The 22,194-nt window shown below is 41.3% G+C and overlaps 2 protein-coding genes across 2 annotated transcripts; both read right to left on the bottom strand. All coding sequences in view use genetic code 11, as the record gives it.

Moving 5' to 3' along the window:
• Positions 1-2,808: 2,808 nt before the first annotated feature.
• On the bottom strand, positions 2,809-12,094 carry EGR_00373 (PDZ and LIM domain protein; the record flags this gene model as incomplete). The annotated part of the gene is made up of 4 exons (XM_024489622.1): positions 2,809-3,444; positions 4,878-5,145; positions 6,400-6,551; positions 11,030-12,094. 4 exons carry the CDS (start codon positions 12,092-12,094, stop codon positions 2,809-2,811), a joined length of 2,121 nt encoding a protein of 706 aa, XP_024356300.1.
• Positions 12,095-13,423: 1,329 nt separating this feature from the next.
• Positions 13,424-21,806, bottom strand: EGR_00372 (Centrosomal protein; the record flags this gene model as incomplete). The annotated part of the gene is made up of 11 exons (XM_024489621.1): positions 13,424-13,627; positions 15,038-15,233; positions 17,725-17,930; positions 18,435-18,551; positions 19,395-19,616; positions 19,776-19,856; positions 19,929-20,085; positions 20,325-20,569; positions 21,034-21,250; positions 21,347-21,552; positions 21,582-21,806. 11 exons carry the CDS (start codon positions 21,804-21,806, stop codon positions 13,424-13,426), a joined length of 2,076 nt encoding a protein of 691 aa, XP_024356299.1.
• Between the last annotated feature and the right edge of the window lie 388 nt (positions 21,807-22,194).

Here is a 22,194-nt window from a genome sequence, read left to right as displayed (position 1 = left end):
AATGTTGCAACATCATGTACACTTAAAAAAGTACTGCTAAATGCCGATTTTGTGCTTCATGGCCCAAACTCTACCTTATATAGCAATTGGTAGCATAAGTATGGAGGGAGGATGATTAAGCAAGTAAAAATGACTAAAACTTTAGTAACTCGACTGAAGAAACCACGCTTTTGAGTGGAATTACAATCCACGGGTCTCCAAAATTCCACCTATCTAAGTACAGCCACGCCGGATGGCAGATCAATGTGACTCAGCACATCACTACTTTGCAGTTTATAGTTTAAATAACATCAGAGTGATATATGATATTTGGGCCTTTTACGATGGCCGTTTTGGCTCATAAGAACGTGGACAAAAGTGGAGCTTTTTTTGATGCCTTCTTGAAGTCAAAAATTCATATTACTGAGGAAAAAAATTGTCGCTGACGTGTGGGAGAGCCGAGGAACCACCGGCATGGCTCGGAGGCCATGCCACTCAGCGGAAGCTCAATAGTTAAGGCCAAGGCAACCGTTTAACCATAACGCAAAGTTGAACATAGTCGGAGCATTATTTAGCCCCTTGCCGCTTCTGATCATCGTTGTCGGTGACCTTAATCAAACTACCGTGTCGGCAGGCACCACATAATCGGTGCTGTAAAAGAATACACCCACGAGTTAACTGCGTCTGCCACCGAATTTGCTTTCACCAAAGACAATACCTGACTGCGGCATCACTGATTCCTCTTAACAGTCCTACTAGATCTACAGTTTCGTCCAGAGTGGGAACTGCATTAAGGGAAAGCAGCTGTGCTAATCATCTCATGCACGCATCGTTAAGGATAAGAACACTAACCTAAAAGCATGGTCAGTTAATAAAGGATGGAGATTCAAATAGTATTATAAGTATGAGATCTCGCGCATTGACTTAGTTGACATCATCATGCAGGTCTGTAATTAACTTTTCCGAATAGTTCACGACCAAGGTTAGTGCTGCTTTAGTTGTTATTAGCGTTCCTGCAGGGCATGGACCTAAGGTAGTTGCCAAAGCTAGACGGCATTTTCAACTCTTCTGTTTGGAGTAGTCACAGTTTCGCCCATCTGCAGCATATGCTCTTCTTCCGTCACGTTAATGTTTAACATTTAGGAGTCGAAATCATGGAAGATGATCTTTTGGATAGAGTTCGCCTGCGGCTACCACGAATGTAGTGCCCTGATTCTCTAACGAAGAAAAAAGGTCAAAATACTAGAACAGAAAAAGCGCTGCTGATATACAGGAGCGATGGGGGCTACTGACATGTCCCATGGGTGCGAAGGCCAAAACTCCAAGTCATCTTGAAAATCAACTTAAGATATGTTTTGAACATAGAAATAATTTACTGGGTTTTTGAAAAGTTACAAATCATTATGATTATCTTCTTTCGCACCTTATGACTTCAAACTCCAACGTTGCGTGACATTCATGTCGTAAAATAAGATTGCCGTTTTCCTCACCTTCTACTAGAATTTTTGTAACAACTTGATTATCTTCCAAATACACTCCATATGCTTTGTAAGTTACCTAGATTTACTTTGATCTGCATATGCCCAACATTGTTATTGGGACATATTCCCTCGAAGTGGGGAACACTTTACTTTATCTTTTTTAAAAGCACTTGTTTTCATATTTAGATTGCAAATGAATTTCAAATTGGCGATAGTACGGTCAGCAATAAAAAGTCATGGTATTCAGAGATAATAGATGCATATTAAATTATAACGAAAGCCACTTTTTACTATCTGAAAATAGGCACATTCATAGCCGCTCAGCTGCTGATACGAGGAAGCATGAGTACTAAGCTTGACGCTTAAAATGAAGAAAGGCGGCGCACTCGTCATAATGACTTTGCAGCTCAAGCATCAAAGTAGCTTTAGGATAAGCTCTTAGAGTAGTGGTGCACTAGTGGGAAAGTGTCTGCGCAAATGAAATTGAGCTCATAGGGTCGAAAGTGTTCAAGCAATGCACAGTTCTGTTTCACATCCATCCTGCTGTTGTCCATCTCTCCTGATCCTGGTAATTCGATGCTGCAAAGTAAGAAAATTCACAGTCTCATTAAAGGAGAATAAGTGAATACAAAAAAATGAGCCTAATACCCTGCTCAAAATTCTACCAACGTGTTGGAGGGCACTGTTGTTTCCTCTTACTAACCTTTTATTGCAAAGAAATTGGATATTAATGCGGAGAACTTCCAGCATATTTAACATATGCTGAGCTAAACATCTAAATTTCGCAAATTTATTTACTTTTGACGTGTTCGTTTGCACCCATTATTTGTGTCATGGGATAAGAATGCCTTTCATTAGCCTATTTTGTGGCGGTTATAAAGTAAGCTGAGAATTAATGTAAAATATTTATGGAGCCTAATAAAATGGGTGCAATTAGTATTTTACCCACTAAATTTAGTCGGTATCTGTGGTTATATTAGCAACAGCCCGTGCTTAGGTCATAGTTCTCCAGTGAGTTATAAACGAGCATAGGACTGTAAGACGCACAACACCTCTGTATTTCTTCTTCAACTTAGAAAATTTTAGGATTTCTACCTAGGAGTATGGTTTCAGTTACCATTCATCTGTAAACTATCACGATTGTCATGGCCACAGATTTTCTGTATTTAGTGATTCATTTTGGAGACTCTTCTTGATTAATCATATCATTGCCAGAATCCTGAATGATGGATGTAAGTTGCATCGGGGAAGTGATCTACTTTATTACAATCTCTAGCACATGATATTTAAAACAACAAATTAGGAAGGAATGAGCCCAAAACGGCACATGCAGCACATTAGAACACAACTAGCCTGAAACAAAGTTTTGCTGTTGCTGTTGGAACTGGTGGTGGCGAAACTGCTCTTTAGCCCCCTGCGCAGTGGTAAAATTGGTTCCTTGAGGCCGATAGACAAGACGGGAGGTGGGTAGTGACTGCTGTGGCGAGACTCTACTCCACTCACTGCTGCTCTGGTAGCTGCTCCCCTGATGCAGCATTCGCTGCTGGTGCTGCTGCGACTGCGGGTGATATTTGGCATAGCAGGTCTGCTGGGTGCCGTAGTACTGAGTCATGAGGCCAGGATCATCGGTGCTAGAGCGCTCTACGGTGTTTCTGCTCTCGTAGTAGTCCATCTGCTGATTGGTTGAGGAAGACCACGTGCCCGGTCGGGATGGCGAGGCAAAGGAATCGTAGCCAACTCGAGTAGGGCTTGTGTTACGCCACGCCCCAGATCCCTGTGAAAAGCCAGTGGGGGCGGTGAAGGCGGTGCGGCTTGTGCTTACTGGCTGAGACTGGGCGTAGAATCCGTGACTCGTGTTGGGTGAATGGGTCGATGGGTAGATGGTCCGGTTCGTGCGCCCGTAGTTAGACATCCCGGTGGTGTGATGGTTTTGACCCATTGCATAACTGGACCTCGATGCGCTTTCAAAATGATAGCTTTGTGTCTGATAAGTAAGAAAGTTGGTTGCTCTCTTATTGTGCTGCTCTTCAAATAACAATCATTTAGTTATAAGGCTAAAATTATCACCAGTCAATGTTTGTTTTTGTTTCATGCACACAACTTTCACACACAATTTATAGTATCAATTTCGACTGACTGATATAAATGCAAAATTTCACTTGGTTTAGAACCAAATTAGCGTTTTATCAAAAAGCATATTCACTTTAAGGTGTTACTAATTTCTCAAGATCCGTTGAAAGCACTGAAAACCCACATATTGATAAAATTTTCCCAAGGGAAAGTCTTCTTGATGACCCATTCGACTGCACAATGGTAGGCACATATTAGAGGCAAAACACCTTAACCACCACTAGAGTGAATATTAATGGGGAAAAAAAATCCCGAGTTTCATGCAGACTTATTGCCTCCAATGATTCACCTGCCTGCGACAAGCACATACTTGCAGAAGGATTATGGAAGACTAAGGGGACCAAATCTACACTTAAAGGTCATGAATGTGTGTGTCTATGTTTGTGCAACATCTGTTTACGGATCTCCCAGGTGAGGGCACATAGACAAAAAATTCGAATTTAATGGTGGTATCTACCCATGCACCCATCTATCAATTAACCCTCCTTCCGCCCTCCCTCATCCACCGAGCGCTTCAGTCATTTAGCATATTCGAATAATTCGCTGTGGGTGTAAAATAAAAAAAGCACTCATCGACCGTATATACATATACATGAGCATCACATGATTCGAATTTAGAAAACTCATTTCAGAATTTTAGAGCTTATTAGTGATGGTTTAGCAGTTTAACAAATTCTCAAGAAGTATCTGGGCTTCTCCAGACGGTTGCAACTTTTTACTCAATGAACTTGTACATGCAACGAAGCAGTACAACAGGGTCTGCGCTTTAACAGCCAGCAGAAGTCGGCGATTCACCAAACAACATCGAGGCATGAATTAATGGGTAATGACACCGTTAATTTGCCTTATAAGCAACTTGACTGACTAGAATATTTACAAATAATACTATCTGAGTAGTTTGCTCCACAAACATCGAGTTTTAGACTAATTGCACAATTGAAGACAGGATCATGTCCTACGGGCTTGTAGTGTAGTAAAATACCTATTCACAAGATTCCCGGTGGTCCATAATTCTTGACTGAATGCTGTGTCACCAGTAGTGTATTCACCTGATGCGACACTACGGGGATTTATTATAAGTCCTCTTTCGAGATTAAACATTTGAGGCAGTTGGTAAAATAAAAAGCAACGTTACCAGAAGACTTTTACCGCCCTAAAATGGCCTTTGAAGCTTGGATAAAACAATCCAGGAGAAAAAAGAATTCACTATCAATGTTTTACGACTGCCTAGCTTGGCCAGTTAACTCCGCCTCGCCTCAAATTGCATTTTAAAGATTGGTGACTCACAGGCGAAAAGACCCTGGCGGGTTGTGATGTTGTCACTTTCAGTGGTGATGGTGGCTGCGCGCTCATGGCATTGAGATGCTCATCAAGCAGCCGGAAGGAGCGTGTGCGTGTAGCCTTATCGGCGTAGTTGGGGCTGGTAGGGCTCGTCCACGTGCCTGTTGCCCAGATGGATTGCCTGGTGTGGGCCGCCCCCGGCGCTGGTGGTGGTGCTGGCGTGCGCAAGAGGTGGGGTGCTCGCTGGGCCAGTATTTCCTTGTCAATACCCTGTCTGGGTCACATAGGACATAATACAACCTTGCTATTGCAACAAGGAAATTTTTATTCAAATCGTGTGTTTGAAATTACGGACATTTTCAGCCTCCCGTAAATTGTCCCGGTCTCCTCATGTACGCTTATGTTTGAGTATTTTCAGGGATGAGTAGAGCGCTACACACTACTTAAGAAAAATTACCCATTATTCGGTATTTAATTAATTTTTTAGGGATATACGACCCCATCGAGTCCTGCAGGTTCGAGCTGATAGTATCCCCAATGCTATAACTTGCCTGTGAAAGCTTGTGGGAATGCCACATTAACTATTGAAGGCGTATGAACAGCAAAAGTAGGAATTAAATCTGCTATTATAGACAGAGAACTCTTAAATCTCACAGTTAGCACTTTTACCAGGTTAAGTATGCTATCCCACGACGGGGGCTCTCCAGCATTAGGTGGTGTAACCAAAGCCACGGATTCAAATTTTAGTTCGTGACGAATGTGGCATAGGGCTCTCTTATTCATTCTTTAAACTCTTCTTGATCATTGAACAAAATTTGGGCAATATGAACTTCCTAAATTATTGGCCGTCTTCGTGTATATGTCCCAGGGCCCCAAGCGCTTTGGCCGGATTTGAGTGGTCCTGACCCTATTAAAAAAGGGATAGTCCGCGGTACGTGAGGCTCTCTGAATGTTTGTCTCGCTGCTGCTCTACCAACTCTGAAACTGACATACAATTCTAAAGTAACCCAAAATCAAAGCAACCATTTTTGTGCCATATCTAGAAAAGCTAGGGTAGCTTCGAATCTTGTTACCCCTCCTAATGCTGAGCCAGCAGGTATCTCCAGGATCCCACACTTGGTCCATAGTACCTTGCTGGGATGGAATAAAAGCAGGTGACAAACATGAAGTTTTGAAGGTTTTTTTAATAACCATTTGGAGGCAAAACAGAAAGCTCACAGTAGAAAGCCTAACTTCATGTCTGTATTTGGAGTAACACTTACGGCTGTTGTAGCGCGCAATCTTGTAGAACTTCCACGAGCATATGCTTATAAGGGTATGAATGGTGACTGTGGAATAACATGAAGGAAAACAGGTGAATAAACTTAGCAAATTTTATGGTATAAATTTAACTCATATGAAACAAAATTAGCATTCTAACCCTTTTAACTGCAAACGCAAGTAGGGAGGAGGTACTGAAAAAAAGCAGGATATAAATATAACTGACAAATCGCAAAGCAAATTGTAATGAATGAGTGAATATGCATACTTGATGACAGTAAAATCCAGTTCGTTTCCAGCACGTAGAATTTCTGCCTTGATTCGAGAGTGCTCTTTCTCCTGAACCGGTGAGTCACAGACGCTGACAACAATGTCGCCAACTTCTAGACCAGCTCTTGCAGCAATGCTATGTAGTGTGACCTACGAGGTCAACATTTATACATTTGGTATTGCTAATAATATCTAAGTAAGTAGTGATGTATGGATTTAAAACTAATGTGATATAAAAATATTTAATCAGGCCGATAATGTGAAAATTTTAATCATTTAAGCTAAAAGGCTGATTGCAACTTGCTAAGAACCTTAACCCTAGAAAAGACGGGTAAGAAATCATACCCATATGCTGTACCGTTTTCCTACATAACATAGAGCGTATTTTGTGCGACTTAAAGCAAAAACGTCTGCACAAGACGTAGTTTTTGCTCCACTAACCAATTCCACAAAGCAGCTAAGTGCCAGACACAATTTTAAAGCCAAAATGCAGAGTCTCCTCAAAAGGATAAATAAAGGAATGTCAGAGAGGCCAGATAAATCTCATAATAACACTCTTGATCCACCTTTTGCTCATAAATATGACATAGATCTTAGGAAAAATTGGCGTCCATACGTTAAGAATGCACACTTTAAAAATAGTGTTGAAATGTCAAATCAAGATCGGTTGTAACCAACGGTAGTCAGTACGCGGGAGCAGTCCTTCCAGCGCTCAGTCCTTCAAAGACAAATGTTTGTGGCTGAATCCAACGAGATTGTACAAGATGGTTTAAAATATCGTATTTTATTTGCAGTACTTATTATAATTCTCTATTTTAACATTGGAAAACACGGTGAAATATTGGCAATGGTAGAACCAATACCAATTCCTATCCGCAAATCACTGCAAGCCTGGCTCATTTTCACCACTGAAATCCTAGATTAATGCTGAAGGGCAGAAGAATTCCATTTGATTTAAGTTCAACGGAGACACTGCTTTACGACGCAAATCGAGCACGGTGCTTTGGTTTCGAGGCCCACAATTGAAGGGAAATTGCGCAGTTGAGTCACTGTGTACACCGACGATCGTTGATGGAAAGGGCGAAGATGCGCACTTTTTGCATTTGTAGACTCTCATCGTATTTAGGTGACTGGAAAGCCCTCCGACATTGTCCTTATTTTTTGTGCAACTCAGTATTTTTGTGCTGTTTTCGAAAGCACTGAATTACTACTATTCCAAGGTCGGTGTTTAGTGGCACGTTGTGCGCCATGCTCACTACAAAAGTCAGCAGACGGTTTAAGGTAGTTGTAAGTATTCTGTTTCGTTCCCATTGAAATGATGAAGCCTCCGAAGTTGCAATGCAAGTATGAAATGTTATAGGCAGAAACTGCATGGTAAAATGGGGCTAAATGGATCTCAACGATACGAATGTACCAAATGTTACTAAATCGCAAGTGTATTTGTTGATTAAAATTCTTCCAATTCCAAAACATTCGCTTTTTCACGAGGCTCTAATCAGCCGAGGTCATTTGAAAAAAACCGCAAAGAGCTGTGCCTGTAATAGGGCAAGGTGGTCAAGAAAACAGGCAACGAACCCGTAAAACATCGGTCGAACAAACGCAGTAACTATCAAGCAAAATGAAACCTAAAAGGCTTTTTACTGAAAATAATGAGGTATATACTACACCTCAACACTAACAAAGAGTCGCTTACAGTATCTTAGCTGCCATTGTCCTTTGCACAGCCGGTTTCGCTGAAAATGATACGATTAAATAATCTTTAACCGCCTAAAGGTGACAACATGATCTATCTTCCAAACTTAAAACTCCAGCACCTAAGAGGACAGGTTAATGGAACTGCAACCTTGATTTTTATTACTTTTAAGTTCTGAGTTTTCTATATTTATCCCACTATTTGTGGTATCAAGGTCAAGGTGCTTTTCCAAAAGTGCAAGACTGCAAAGGATGTGTGACCTTAGTGACCGTTTGATTGGTCTCACAAGCCCCAAAAGCCGAGCAGTCCATCATTTAAATGGGACAAGGCTTATCACCCAGAGTAGTTAACACCCAGTTGTAAAACACTTAGACACTTGCCAAGGGCAGAGCGAATTTTGGAGGAATAAAAGCACGAGAGATTTTTATCGGAAAATAGGGTGGGAAGAAAATGAACGCCTGGTCAAAAATACTTGGCAGTGATCATTTACTAGTGTTTGCGGAAACAAACAAGATTCTGGCGACAAGTGGGCTCGCAATTCATGTGATTTAATTGGTAGTGGCAAACAGGGTGTCAAGAGAAAGGAAGTAAACCAGTCAAATGTGATGCGCTTTGCTGAATCTTGCTGCAAGGGCTATTTAGCATTCGGCCAAATAGAAAAGTCAGATGTCATTAACCTGGCCGTCTCGCGTCAGGCGGATCACTTATGGTTTCGTCGGCTTATTCCCACCTTGTTGAAGTCAGGATTCCGAGCTTCACCGCTTCTACAATGCATCTTCATCAACTCAAGCGTAAAAAAATCTTACAATAATAAATCTACCAAAATATTAAATTTGCACAGAAGGAGAGGAGAGATGAGAAAACATGAAAATGATCTACACTTTTTTTGACAGTAGCGTTAGACACAACACAGCTGTTGGCGTTTATCACGATTAAATAGCTTCATTCTAACATCTTATTTTTACGGAATTTGTTGAGAGGAATCCATGCGAATGGTGACGACATGGGCTGAATCTTTATCTGTGGGGCTAGAAAATGCAAACTTCATTTGAGTCAATCCGGGCAATACTACCTTGAAACGATTGCTGGTGTAAAAAAGGTGCTGCTGTACCGTCCACGTTGTCAATTCCCGCTCGATACAAGCAGATTCTGTTCCTGATTTTGTTGAAAGTATGCAATGGCTATAACACAAAATGCTATGAAATCCTCGCATACGTTGAATAGAGTGAGCTTGAAAGAAATGAAGCCAATATTATCATGTTATACCGTCTTATTAGGCTGGTGCCAAAAGACCTTTTCCCATTTGTGTTTACAAGCCGATGTGATTAATCATCAACACCATCATCCATTCTCTTGGATATAGGTATAATCCATATACAGTCAAAACAATATCCAAAACAATGTTGGATGGCCTTTAACACATGAGAATCAAACACTGGCATTAGGTGACATGGGTTCCAGAAACTCTTTCGAAAAACTAGTGGTTAGAAGAAAGATGTCATTATAAAGCAGGCTGGTACTGCAAGATGCTAATTGTTTAACTCAGGTGCTCCGCCATCGTAGCTTCCCCGGGTTGGCTGGCCTCCAAGCCATGCCAGTAACCCCAGGCCCTCTCTACGTCGACAACACATATTCTGCCCTAATATTATGTCTTTTTCCGTCTTCAAGGAAGTCTAAAGTGCTACATTGGTGGTGGCAGAAAGCAAACACTATCTTAGAGGACATCTGTCCTAATTTCTAAGGCTAGGTGATAAACCTTAGCAGAGTGCAAGAAGTGTATATGCTACGGATGGGAGAATCTGTAACGACCCCAAAGAGAATGGCTGAAAATGACTTCTGCCTTCGGCAACTGTCCCAGTTCTCTGTTCTGCAAAAGCTATTAACAACAGAAGTGACACTAGCCGTGGATCATCAGGAGAAAATTCGTTACAGTAGTACGGTCTGTTGTACCCGTTCGTACCTGTCAATTATGTAAACTTGCGATGCCTCCTTTACGTCTCTACTGTTCCCATGCAAAAAAACCACATATCTAGTAGAGTTGTCACGAGGGATCAGCGACGATGCGCTCAAATGTCTTTTCAGTTGCACGAAAATTTGATGACTGGCAGGGTTGGTTTGTGCGTGTTTTCCTTACAGCACCGATTACGATGTGCTGGCTGACCAAGGGAAGCGCCGAGGACGACACCTTAAGGGAGTAGGGACTATGTAATACGTTTACGGTTTGTTTAACTCTCGGTTGTGGTAAAAAGGCCACTGAGGTGCTCCGCCATTGTACCGTAGTCGAGCGAACTGGCCTCTGGGCCATGCCATTAGCCTCAAGCCCGAGTACAATGGCTTTCTTCGTCCTTGGTGAAGTCTCGAGCACTACGGATATAGCCTACCGATTTCAGTGGCCCGTGCAAAGTAAAATAACGTTGCACTTAATGATTTCATCAACTTATCTCTTGCCAAAATGATGGTATCGTAGTAAACAAAATAGATTTGTCCAAAATATTTGGAGTGTTTTTCGCTACGGATAAACCTAGCATTTAGATTATTACAACTTAATTTGTTATAAATGAGCTGCAAGAAATAATATCAGGAGTGTTGGAGGATAGAGCTAAATGAGACATTGTGCTAATGATAACTAACTACCCCAATAATGGTCAGGTATGTGCATATAAAGTTACTTTTAAGTAAAACAATTTTTTCCGAATGAAATTAATTTACAGACGGTTTCTTCTATTAATACTGCTGAATCTTTATTTGCCCATATTCAAATATACCGTGTAAAGGCGTGTCGATGTATTCTAGCCCTAATTATTTAAACTGCGCTCAATCAATCATCTTGATCGAGACATGAAGATCGCCCTTGATTGTATGTAAAATTTCAGCACCAGCATACAAAATGTGCCGCTCGATTTGGGTCTCGCTGAGAAAAAAGACGCTAACTCACCCTACTTATGAACGGTGGACAGCCGTAGTCGGCGCCACCAAATACCGCGAAGCCCCAAGGCGCCTCGGGCCCAGGACGACGCAGGCGGATCATCATGGGGGGTCGTGAGGTCTGGGCAATCACTCCAGGTCCCAGGTACTGTGACGGCGAAACCTCCTTCACTGGCGACTCGGTAGACTTAACAGACTGACTACCATTGCCGAAGGGGACACAGAAAGTCATGGGAGGTGTCGAAGTGGTAGCCTTGACGACAAATTTCTTAGGTTGTGGAGGAGGCTCGCTCGGCCGATCCAGCGGCTGGGGTCGATCAAACTTTGTGCTATCGGGTTGGTTCGGTGGGTGCTCTGTGGGTTGCCGATCAGCCTGCTTTATTAAATCGGTCTCAGCTGTTCCAAATGGTTGTGGCGAGACGTTTTTGTAAGCTGTCGCGACTCTTGGAGCTTGTGTGAATGAGGCGGGAAGTGTAGACTTACTCAGGACGTTGTTTTGATTGCTGTGATCTATTGCAAAAGCACTTGATGCGCCGAGCTTTGGCGTATCATGAGCTTTCTGTAGATTGAGGTTTGAGAATATAGCAATCTGCTCCTTCACGGAACGTGGAACCTCTTCAACTACTTCGCTGTTTGAAGGGACCTGTGGTGATGGCGGTGCTTTAATTGCTATCAAGACGGGAGTCTTTGGCGCCTCTATTGGGGATTCCTTGGACTCAGATGGATGATCCTCCATCTTGACGGACTCTGGAGTGGGCGTCGCTTCTCTATTTTCACTGGCTTTCAACTCAGAAGATATGGAACCATCTGTCTTTTCATTGGGCTTCTCCTCAACCTGATCTAACTCAACAGTATATTCAATAACCAGCTCCTTGTCATCATTCTCGTCTTCCTTTTCATCCACATTTTCCTCCTCCACATCACTACCAGCCGTGTCGGCTTTTTCATCAGCGCCGTCAGATGACTCAACGGCCTCCTGGTGATCATTCTTATCCTTCGAATCGTCCTGAGGCCTCTCTCTCACATCTTCTTCAGAGCTAGAGATGGCAGAAGACGATGACGCTAAGGAAGACATGGGTATGCAGGCCCCACTGAAAGCTGTGTTCTGGCAAGGCAGGATCTATTCCCAGAAGTGGGCTTTTATTGGCTAAAAGGCGGGCATGCACCAGACCTCCTTATTGGACGGTCAAGGGACGCGCGTGACTGTCTTGGCGACCATGGCGATGATCTGGATACCCCACCTCGTTTTTAATATTAAAATTAGTGGAATTGTGAGGAATGACCTTAGTAAGTAAGACCTATAGCGCCAGCAATGGGGCAGTTACTGGGGCAAAGCTGCATTCCCTCTTTTTGTGCATTACTTTGATAATTTTGCTTGGTGGTTTACATATATCGGTAGCAAAATGTCGATTTAAAAGTGATTTAACTAAATTTGCGAAAAACTTTGCGCTCTGGATGATTAATTCGAAACGGAAAGAGCGAAGTAATCAGGTCGCCTTAGTTTTCGAATAATCACAGGCATTCTATATGCATTAATGCTATTGAATGAGGTTAAACAAATAGAGTTTGCGTCTAAAATCTACTAATTTAGCTTATGGATGATGAATAAAGTGGCACCAGGGAGCACACTTCCACTTACCGCCTTTTTGCCGCAGCTTCAGATCTCCGAATGTGGATTCCCTTCAGTTGCAGTTGTGGACAAGGAATAAACACCTTATATCGATAAAATAACCATTCGTATGGGAATGCCGTGACCACTCAGAACCCTCAAGGGTTTGTGCAACAGGAGGCATTTATGTGGACATGATTGCTAGCAATAAACGCTCTCAGAGCACATTCAGATAAAAAGATATTCTTCGCATAAGCCAGTGGGAGAATCCCACGCTTGCAAATAATGGCGATTAAGTTTTGGACATTGACTTCCTACTGCCAAAGGAATTGCTCTTTCCTTTGAGAAATACCAATTCTGTTCGCAGGGCAGTCATCACAAATTACTATTAAATTCTACCTTTTAGCCTACAGTAGACCATGCAAACCTTAAAGACGACTATGCAGATCGTTCAGCAGATTCGTCAAATAAACGGCTATGGGGAAAGAAATGGTTGATGCATCTCATAAAACAACATTTTGGACAGTGGTTAAGAGAAGTTTACACTATTCTTCTCCAATACCCATCTAATAAATATTCCACGTGACAATCCATATAAAAAGTGAATAAAAAGCATGGGACTGAGAAGATAAATTCAGATATTTTTAATGCAATCGTTTGCACAAGACTACGCACTGTGCAGGTAATCAAAGTGGAAAAAGGGATCTGAAGCTTCAACAGCTGAATAGGGCGTTGGGAAGGAGGATAGAGAAATAAAAAATGGAAAACGGAGGGAAAAGGGAAGGATGTGAGGGCCTACTGCGCAGAGGGCACGAGAGGGAGACTCGAGGAGGCGACGTTGAGGCGTAGGTCCTCGAGATGTCGCTCGATCGCCGCCTCAAGGGATGTTGAGTGCTCGCGTTCCGTCGCCAGAAAGTGAACCGCCAACTGCTCCACGTCATCATCGTTCCAAATTCCCAGGCCGAAGAAGCTGTCTCGTCCTTTCGATGGACTTCTAGGCTACAAAAGAACGATATTTTGACAGTTAACCACTAGGACTTTTCAGTCTCTGTAGGCTCCGTTCAAAAAATTTGTGTTATAGCGCTTTGTCAATGCCATTATTATCAACAACTCACCGGACTTTTCGTATATCAACAACTACAGCCAGACGTACTGCGAAGAGAGAGCACATAAACATAAGAGTACTAATATTCCGAATATCCTGTGATTTCACTACCTAAAAGTAATCCATTGAGAGTTAATTTGGGATAGCCATTTCTTCTAAGGATTGTATTTTAAAATAAAATAAAGGAGACAGAGATTGCAGCAACAATGCTGCAGCAACAATGCAATGCTTAGTGAGTTATACAATTCTACTTACCCCACAATAATTTGGTCAATCACATAGTGGTACGCAATATGTTGGCTGTTTGTTTAACTCTCTGTTCTGGTAGAGGGACCACTTAGGCGCTCCACTATTGTAATTTCGCGGGGTGGGCAGGCCTGCGGTCCGTGCCAGTAGCCCGAGCCCTATTGTATGTCAAATACGCGTATTCTGGTCGAGCATTGTGTCTTCTTTCAACTTCAGGGAAACCTTGAGACGCTACAGGTATACGGCCGCTTTCGGTCCCGTAACAAATTAATCTGTTTTAGTCCCTACGTCTTGTTTCGTTATCAGATGAAACTCCGACGGTGTGTATGCAGTTGTACCCGTCATGGCCTTACTAATCGGTATTTAAAACCGACATTGTAAGTCAATCTTTGTAAACTACAACTACCGCAGTTGTTCCAAATTTCCAAACATTTCACAAAGTAGACGATTGTGACGCTCAAAGTGATCCTATTTGCCGGCCTTATATTACTGGAAATTAAATGAACTTGAAGAATCTTTACTTTTAGTGCAGTAATTTCAGTGATTTCATGGAAAAAAAAACAACAGAAGAAACGTGAGTCAGCGTACTTTTTCCGCATCTATTAGCTTATCCATTAAGACGCTTTTCCGGCTAAATACGAAGAAGTTTAACAACTGGGAAAACTATAAGTCTTGATAAACGGTGAGCAAAGCGTATTCAAGAGACAAATTTTTAGGGGAGATAACACATACCAGCAAAACATTATGCGATTTCACATTCCCAGTAAGCGCGAAATTTTTGTCAATCGTTTTATGAGCCAAACAAGTACATGAACAATCACAAGGCGGCATGTGGACTAGAAATTGGATTAACAAAAATATGAAAGCTAAAACAAACATGCTTACATAAACACGAATGAAAGTAAATATAAGTTCCAACAGTACCACCTTCATAGAGAGCAGAACTATGGTGTTAGAATCACAAGCCTGTGAAATGTGGTTCTGTGGCATAATTTTAGGATAATGAGTAAGGGGGTAGAATTTAATTATTTTATTGTCGTCGAGGCTGAAAAACTCACCTCGTTCCAAGCATCTCCATCAGCAGATACAGAAGTCAGTGTGAAGTGGGATGACCGCGCAGCACTGAAGAACAATTGAGGAGTTCCTTCTGGGACTTTCTGAGTATTAGCTAGTGTGACACCGGCGAAGTCTGCAGGTGTTGAATCCGCCGATGGAGGTACGCCGATATCTTGCTGATCACGCTTGGTGTTACTCCTACAATATTAAAGCGAGTAAAACTTCGTTGGCGCTGACACTTTTGAGATCTTTGTCATGTGGATGAAAAATCAATTAATACGTTCCAAACCACTAGAACTTCGACTTTAAGCTCCCTGATATACGGTCTCATACCGTGCAAAGTACCCTAAATATTCTTCTTCGAAGGTGTCTGAAAACAAACAATTTCCTTTTACTTTACGCCACACTATATAGGGCGGCATGTAATAATTAAAATTAAAATCGCATTAAGAGGAAACATTGACTTATCCGGTTTTCAACTTATTGTTGGCGAAAAGTCAGCATTCACCATTGCGATATTAACCTGTATTGACTAAAAGTTATAACGTGACGGGTGACAAAGTAATGAGGATGTCGGCGGGTTAAAGCTCCACAAAACTCATGGGAATTAGAGTAAAATATGGGTTTACGAGTGAATCATGAAAAATAGAAGTCCATCAGATGTACTTATCCACAAATGATCCAGCAGATTAACAGCAAATACCGAAATGGGCAGACTTAGTCAATACGCATAAAAAGTAAACTTGTATACGAATGTAATCCAGTTATTTGGAGCCCAATCAGTGGACATTAAAAGAATCCAGGAAAGCACTGAGAAGTATCCGGTATTCGAAACCAGCTATTACGATAATTTTAGTCATTGAACCTTTGGCACGGCGAATAACAAGCACAGGTGGTGACGTAGAGGTACTAACTACATGAGAAACTCTTGTAGTCAATAGGACATTTTCATCAACAACATATAGCACCCACAAAGTCAATTGACTATTTTCAGTAATCACAAAAAGAACGCCCTATTCACGCCCCAGCAAGTGGGAGTTTCCGTCAAACCCAGTAAGGTAAAATAATTTCAGCATGCGAAATAAGATTGCAAAAGCAATGACATGATGTAGAAGTAAATGCCTTGTGAGAAACAGTGCCCGTGTGACAGAAAGAAAGTGATTTGTCATGGCAGTGAATGCGCCCTCCGAAGGAACAATGCAATTCTGAAGGGAGGGTCTCGAAGATCTTGTCACAAACAACCTGCTGAGGTATAATGGATAAATGTGCGGGACAAAAATAACAACCAAAATGGTTCAAAATGAAGTGAATACAAGAATAAGTCCCAGTAACTACCTTAAGAAAAAGAAAAAAAGACAAATAGGGTGAAAATGTCCAAGCAATAAGATGCAAAATTTGAGGAAGCTTACATTTACTGCGTAACTAGTTGTAAGAATTCGATCAGTAAGCATTTATAGAATTTTAAGACACTAACTACAGATGGAGTCTTGCCCAAATCTACCATGATCTTAACGGGGTTTCACCATTTATGGGGAAAACTTTTCATGAATAAACTCTTTCAAACAGGAGAGTAAAATAACCAACACCCAGATTTTGGAACACATCGATGGCCAGAAAATACTAGAAAAAAACTCCGTGATAGTCTTTCAATTGGCAAATCTACTTTTACCGTTAAAAGTTGCTAGACAGGTAATTTAACTCCAAATGATGATGTCAATCTTTCAAACAAAAAGCAATGAGACATCTTCCGCACAAATACCTACCTCTACATCATACGCTTAATCCAAAAACAACTGTATTAGTGCTACTAAAACTTATATCCGTGTTTCATTTTTGCTTTGCGTTGAAATGCGAAGGTTAAATCCAGAGCCACATGATACAAATGCAAATGTTGTTAGATTTTGCACAGAGACTGCACTTGAAGTAATTCATTTTAATGAAATAAACAATCATGTCTGAAATTGCGGACGAGAGTGCGTGACTGTGCCTGCAAGAATCGACGACAAAGACGACGGGATAAAAAATGAATGAACAGCTGCGCCTGTGAAAAGCCCAGCCACCTCGTCTAATCAATGAAAAGGGGAATTCCCTGCGACTCCCAGACTTGGATGTAAAGACAACGAGGACCAAGCGCATTGAACGAGTTGCTTCTGGTGCCTACTTGATGTAACTCCCAAAGACACAACTGGCAAACAACAACAGTGGCTCAAATTACGACTTCTGTGTTTCCAAATTAATTAGTTTGAACCTGGAAAAATGGGACCATTCATATTTACACAGCAACTGCTAAGACTGCACCCACCAAGTCTCGACTTGAAAGGTTACTTAAAATGAAGCTAGATATATTTCTCGGGAAGAAATTGTTAATCCAAATACAAACGATTAATGTTACCCTATTATTTACGCCCTGTCAACAATGCATCAAATCTCACAGACCTCAAAATAATCTAAATTTCAGTGAAAAAAGGGTTTTTCATTATTGCAGAATTCAACGAATTTAAATTTTAAAATGCATTTATCAAGGATTTTAATAAAGGTGACTATTTTTACGTTATCAGCATACTGAAGACAGACGTCCCGTTAGGCAATACGGTCAGGATATGTGCAGACATTCAAAGAAAATTGGAGGTGAAAGGTGTCGAACCGAATTGCGTATAATATGAAAGAAAAGTCAAATGCACAGGTCTACCTGTAAGTGGATTCGACATCGCATTCTTTGTTTGACAGCCAAGGCGGTGAGCAGAAAACTCCCTCAGCAATAGAGGTAGTGACGGCTACTGTAGTAGCAGGCGCCGTGACAATGGCGACGGCAGGAGCACTCTCGGTGTCACCGACCGTCAAATCCGCCTGCTTCGTCCGCACCGCTGTCATCCAGGTTGGGCTCGAGCGGGCCGACTAGAAAAAGGAGCAACCTTGCCGATAAGAATAGAACCCTAGTAAGCACCGTAAGTACCAATCGTAAAGGCAGCTGCTACCACCACTTTGTTTCCTATATAAGCAAATACCAAAGACGAGTGGAACAAAACTTTCCTGTTTTAGAATATTGACATTTAGAGAAAAAATCGTGCCATCCTAAACATGACAGGAGAAAATAAGCCATTTCTTACTGAATTTTAGACCGATATTCTAAACAAAGACGTGTCGATTCAAACTACCACTGTTTATGGATTTGTCAATCAGCTCTCCTAAGCGTTGCAAAATAAGTGGCTACTTGGGGAATCAGACATATGGGTAGTCACCGCCATTTACCGGTAAAGAAGACGAGAGTGGTTTGTTAACGAATAATAAAATCTGTTGGCTACGTTAGATTTTCCCAACTAGTGTTCCTGGTATTTGATAAAGTTATAAACTCACAAGTGCGACACATCGAAAGCGCTTTTAATACTAAGTGGAACTCACGCTACTCTTCAGATGGCTAACCCATTGGTTTTCTGTAGAGTTCCAGTCAGCTAGGAGGGCCTGGACGTTTGTACCGCTCTCGTTAGAGACATCAACAGTATCCACAGACACGTTGACCTAAAGTCAAAGCGGTGTACGATTGATAGTAGTGAGCTCGAGCCAATCCTGACCAAAATAGGGAATTTCCTAACTGAAGCACCAGAGACAGGCTGAACTATTACAGAATAGTGGAAAATAGAGTCAAAAGCAAGTAATTTAACCAAAAAAACAAGTGTATCAAGACTTTATTGATGTACAAAGCGCACGCAGTCACAGTGGTCCCCATCCAAAAAAGGCCGGGTTGTAAAGCGAAAAAGGGAATTATTTTAAAACAAACAGCTGATAGGATTTTACAGATAGCAGTGAACCTTTAATGGCCACAAGGAAGACTTCATTACTTTTATAACAGCGATTGAGTGTAGTAGGTCAAAGCCTTTGAGGGTTCGATGAAACGACTAGAAATAACAGACTTACCTGTAAAGGCTTAAAAATTAATGGTAAATAATAAAAATAATGCGCTTCTCTACTAAGAGGGGTCGTCTAGGAAACCTCGTGTTTTTTTGACCAAATGAAACATACCAATGCCACGTAATTAAGTCTTGTGCGAATACCTTAACAAAATTGAAGTTAAGTGATTTTGTTTGTTTGCTTTTTCTTGGTAGCATCATTGACCCTTAAAATAAATAATTGAATCACAATTAAGACTCATCTAAGTATCTCACCAGATAACAATACAGTACGACTAGATTTCTGAAATAAGACGGAACACCAGAAAACTATCGAAATGGAAGAAGGAAATATAAGTGAAAAATGAGTCATACTGAAGAAAATCTCCCAGTATGACTAGAATTCTTTAAGATAAAGCTGCATAGTTTAAATAACTTAATTGTAGGGCACGGTTGTAGTAGCGGTGAAGCTCACTTCTGTTTGAGTGGCTAAAGGGATTCTGTCATCGAGACCTGAAAATTCAGAAGGCTTGGTTTGAGATTCGCATCTAAGCTCCATAGCATTGACATTCGCCAATTCGATTTCCTCCTGAATTGCCGGTGACACGGCATAGCGACCCTCATCCAACACCATTAGTGCTTCCGCGAGAAAACCTGGGATATTGTTCACAGAGGAGTCCGGATAAACCTCAGGTACCTGAATCGGTGAAAGCATATGTTACTTAAACACAAATAGTAGACATACAAAATGGAGGCAGGAAGTCTTGCAAAACCTACATCTGTTTGAGTAGTTTAAAGGCGTAAAAACCAACGTTTCACAAGTGATCCGAGTCAGGGATGCAATAACGCTGCTCACCTGACATTCGACGGCCTGAGTTTGAGTAGGTTTGCAGTCAACACCACGGTCACAGTACCCAACTGGTTCAGATTGACATGCCTAAGATACGCAAATTAGTGTTTAACCTAAATCAAAGCTCGTCAAGAACTGTCAAGGAGGAAACAGCCCTACCTTCGACTGGAAACTCTGTCGTTCACGAGGTCGTATGCGGAGCCTCACCTGTTCCAGTTCAGCACATTTGTGCGCGAGAGCCGCCTTACCCTCCTCGATTCCCACTTTTAATTCCTCTATCAGCTTCATAGCAGCAGCGTAGCCATCTTCCATTTCTCTAAATATTAGAAGGAACTACTAAAGTGCGTATTGCAATGACATTGCGAAATTAAAGGACAATACTCCAAATGAAAATCAGTCCCGCAATACAATGAGAGAATGGTGGATTTAACAACCTGGCAAACGGCTTTCAGTACCCAAATTTATTCAGAAAATTAACTCCTTAGCAATATGAAGCCAAACTAAAGGAACGCATTGCAGGCTGAGGTAAAATTGCAAATGGAGAAGCAAACATACCTAATCCGATCGTTTTTCTGTGAAATTTCATCCTCTAGCTTTGCTATAATGATATCGGATTTTGAAGGTCCGAAATATTTACAGTCGGTCATTGTGGATGTGCAGTGCACATTGGGTTTGTGATGCACTTGTGTGGAAACCTCGCTCGTGGTAATGTGCAGCTTTGGTGGCGACCACTGAAGCCTAAAGTTGCGAGTGGCTGGACGGCAGTTTTCTTTTTGCCTTAGGGAAAGAATTTCCTGATCCTAAAATACAGTAATGCAAGTTCCACCGATTAACTGGAGGTAATCAGTAGAGCATAGTTGTGAGTAACAAGTCAATCAAGTGCCAAATAGCGAAAAAGGCAGATAAAGGTAGTGCATAATATCAGCGTTTAGGAAAAAACAAGTGTGAACCAAAGCAGAAAGTCGCTTAGCGATATGCCAGAAGTTTTTTTCCGTTTTCTGTAAAATTTGACGTGCAAAATTACTTTCTCCTAAATAAATCTGAGTGGTCTTAGTGGAAAAAGACCCAAAGTTGCATTTTGCTTAAATGAATCGCTTTTACACATTCAAGGTATAACGCGAAAAAGACTAGATATTTTGACTTGCTGAGAAAGATAAAATTAACTGAACCACAGACAAGGTAAGGTCAATACCTGAAACCACACGATACTTCGAAAGTATCAAGGGATGTAACAAAAAAACTGTCAGGAAACTACAAATCTTACTTGTACACGCTTCGAAGCGATAAGTTCTTGAACCTGCTGCTCAACCTTTTGTATCTGCGCACGAAAGTCGCGTTCAAGAGAATCAAGTTGAGCCCTTTGTTCGTTAATTTCCAATGTTTTCGTAGCAACTTGCGATTCGATTTCATTCGATTGCTTTAAAGAAGCAATCAAAACGGCAGGTGCAGCCTCACGAGCATCATTGCCTCCAGCTAGATTACTAAGAAAGTAATAAACAACCAGGTAAAACCTGGAAAAAACTTAACAATATAAACACACTCCAGTGAACTACATATAGCATAGTAAATCCGATTACTTGCAGTAAGTCCCAATATTCCGCGTGTGCACATCAGACACGTGGCACCGAGACCGCCATTTACTATATTTTGCTTGCAGTTTAATAAGACTTTCCGACATCATATTCGACGAGTTTTTCAGGCTCTCGATCTGGCGTTCGTAATCCAACTTCACCGCTTCATTGCACTCCTTCAGATATTGAGCACGTTGAGTTAATTTTACAATCTGCTGTCAATAAAATGTAGGCGACGAACCTCTACATCCTTCAAGGCTACCAGGGATTTCGTTCTACAATGAGTCTTCTTTTCTTCAGCTAATTTCGCCTCGGCTGTCCTAATTCTGTTGCTCCATTCTAATTTCTTCCGTTCCACTAAATTATCAAGGTCTATGATCAGCTGTTTCAGTTCCCCTTCGTAGACATCAAAATATGGAATCAGACAGCTAAAATTTTTCGGGCTATACCGATAAGGTGTCAGCATTGCATTACCAGGTCATTGCTCCCTCCCTTTATATTACCTTCGTGTGCAGACCGCTAGTTGGCAATTCCGATATGACCTTTTTGTGTTTACAATGATATTTTTGATTCATTCTAATGATGAGAATGCCTTTATTTTAATCGTTTAAAATATATATTTTCACCAAGCTATATTCAAAAACTAAAAAAATCCATCGAATACAGAAAAAATTTTGTTAGAGAAAAGTGTGTGCAACTTTCCTCTAAGTAACCACTTGCATTCCTTATTCTCGGCTAATACTATTAGGATTAGTAAACTGCTTTTCCAATTTTCAAAAAAAGTTGCCTTTAAATTTGCAAAACACGAGGTGAATAATTACAACGAACCTAAAGAAACCGAGTATCTGCGCGTA

The sequence above is a fragment of the Echinococcus granulosus genome (genome assembly GCF_000524195.1).
Source record: "Echinococcus granulosus chromosome Unknown EG_S00001, whole genome shotgun sequence".
Taxonomy (NCBI): Eukaryota; Metazoa; Platyhelminthes; class Cestoda; order Cyclophyllidea; family Taeniidae; genus Echinococcus; species Echinococcus granulosus.
Note: the sequence above shows the minus strand (reverse complement) of the source record. Positions and strands in the feature narration are given on the sequence as shown.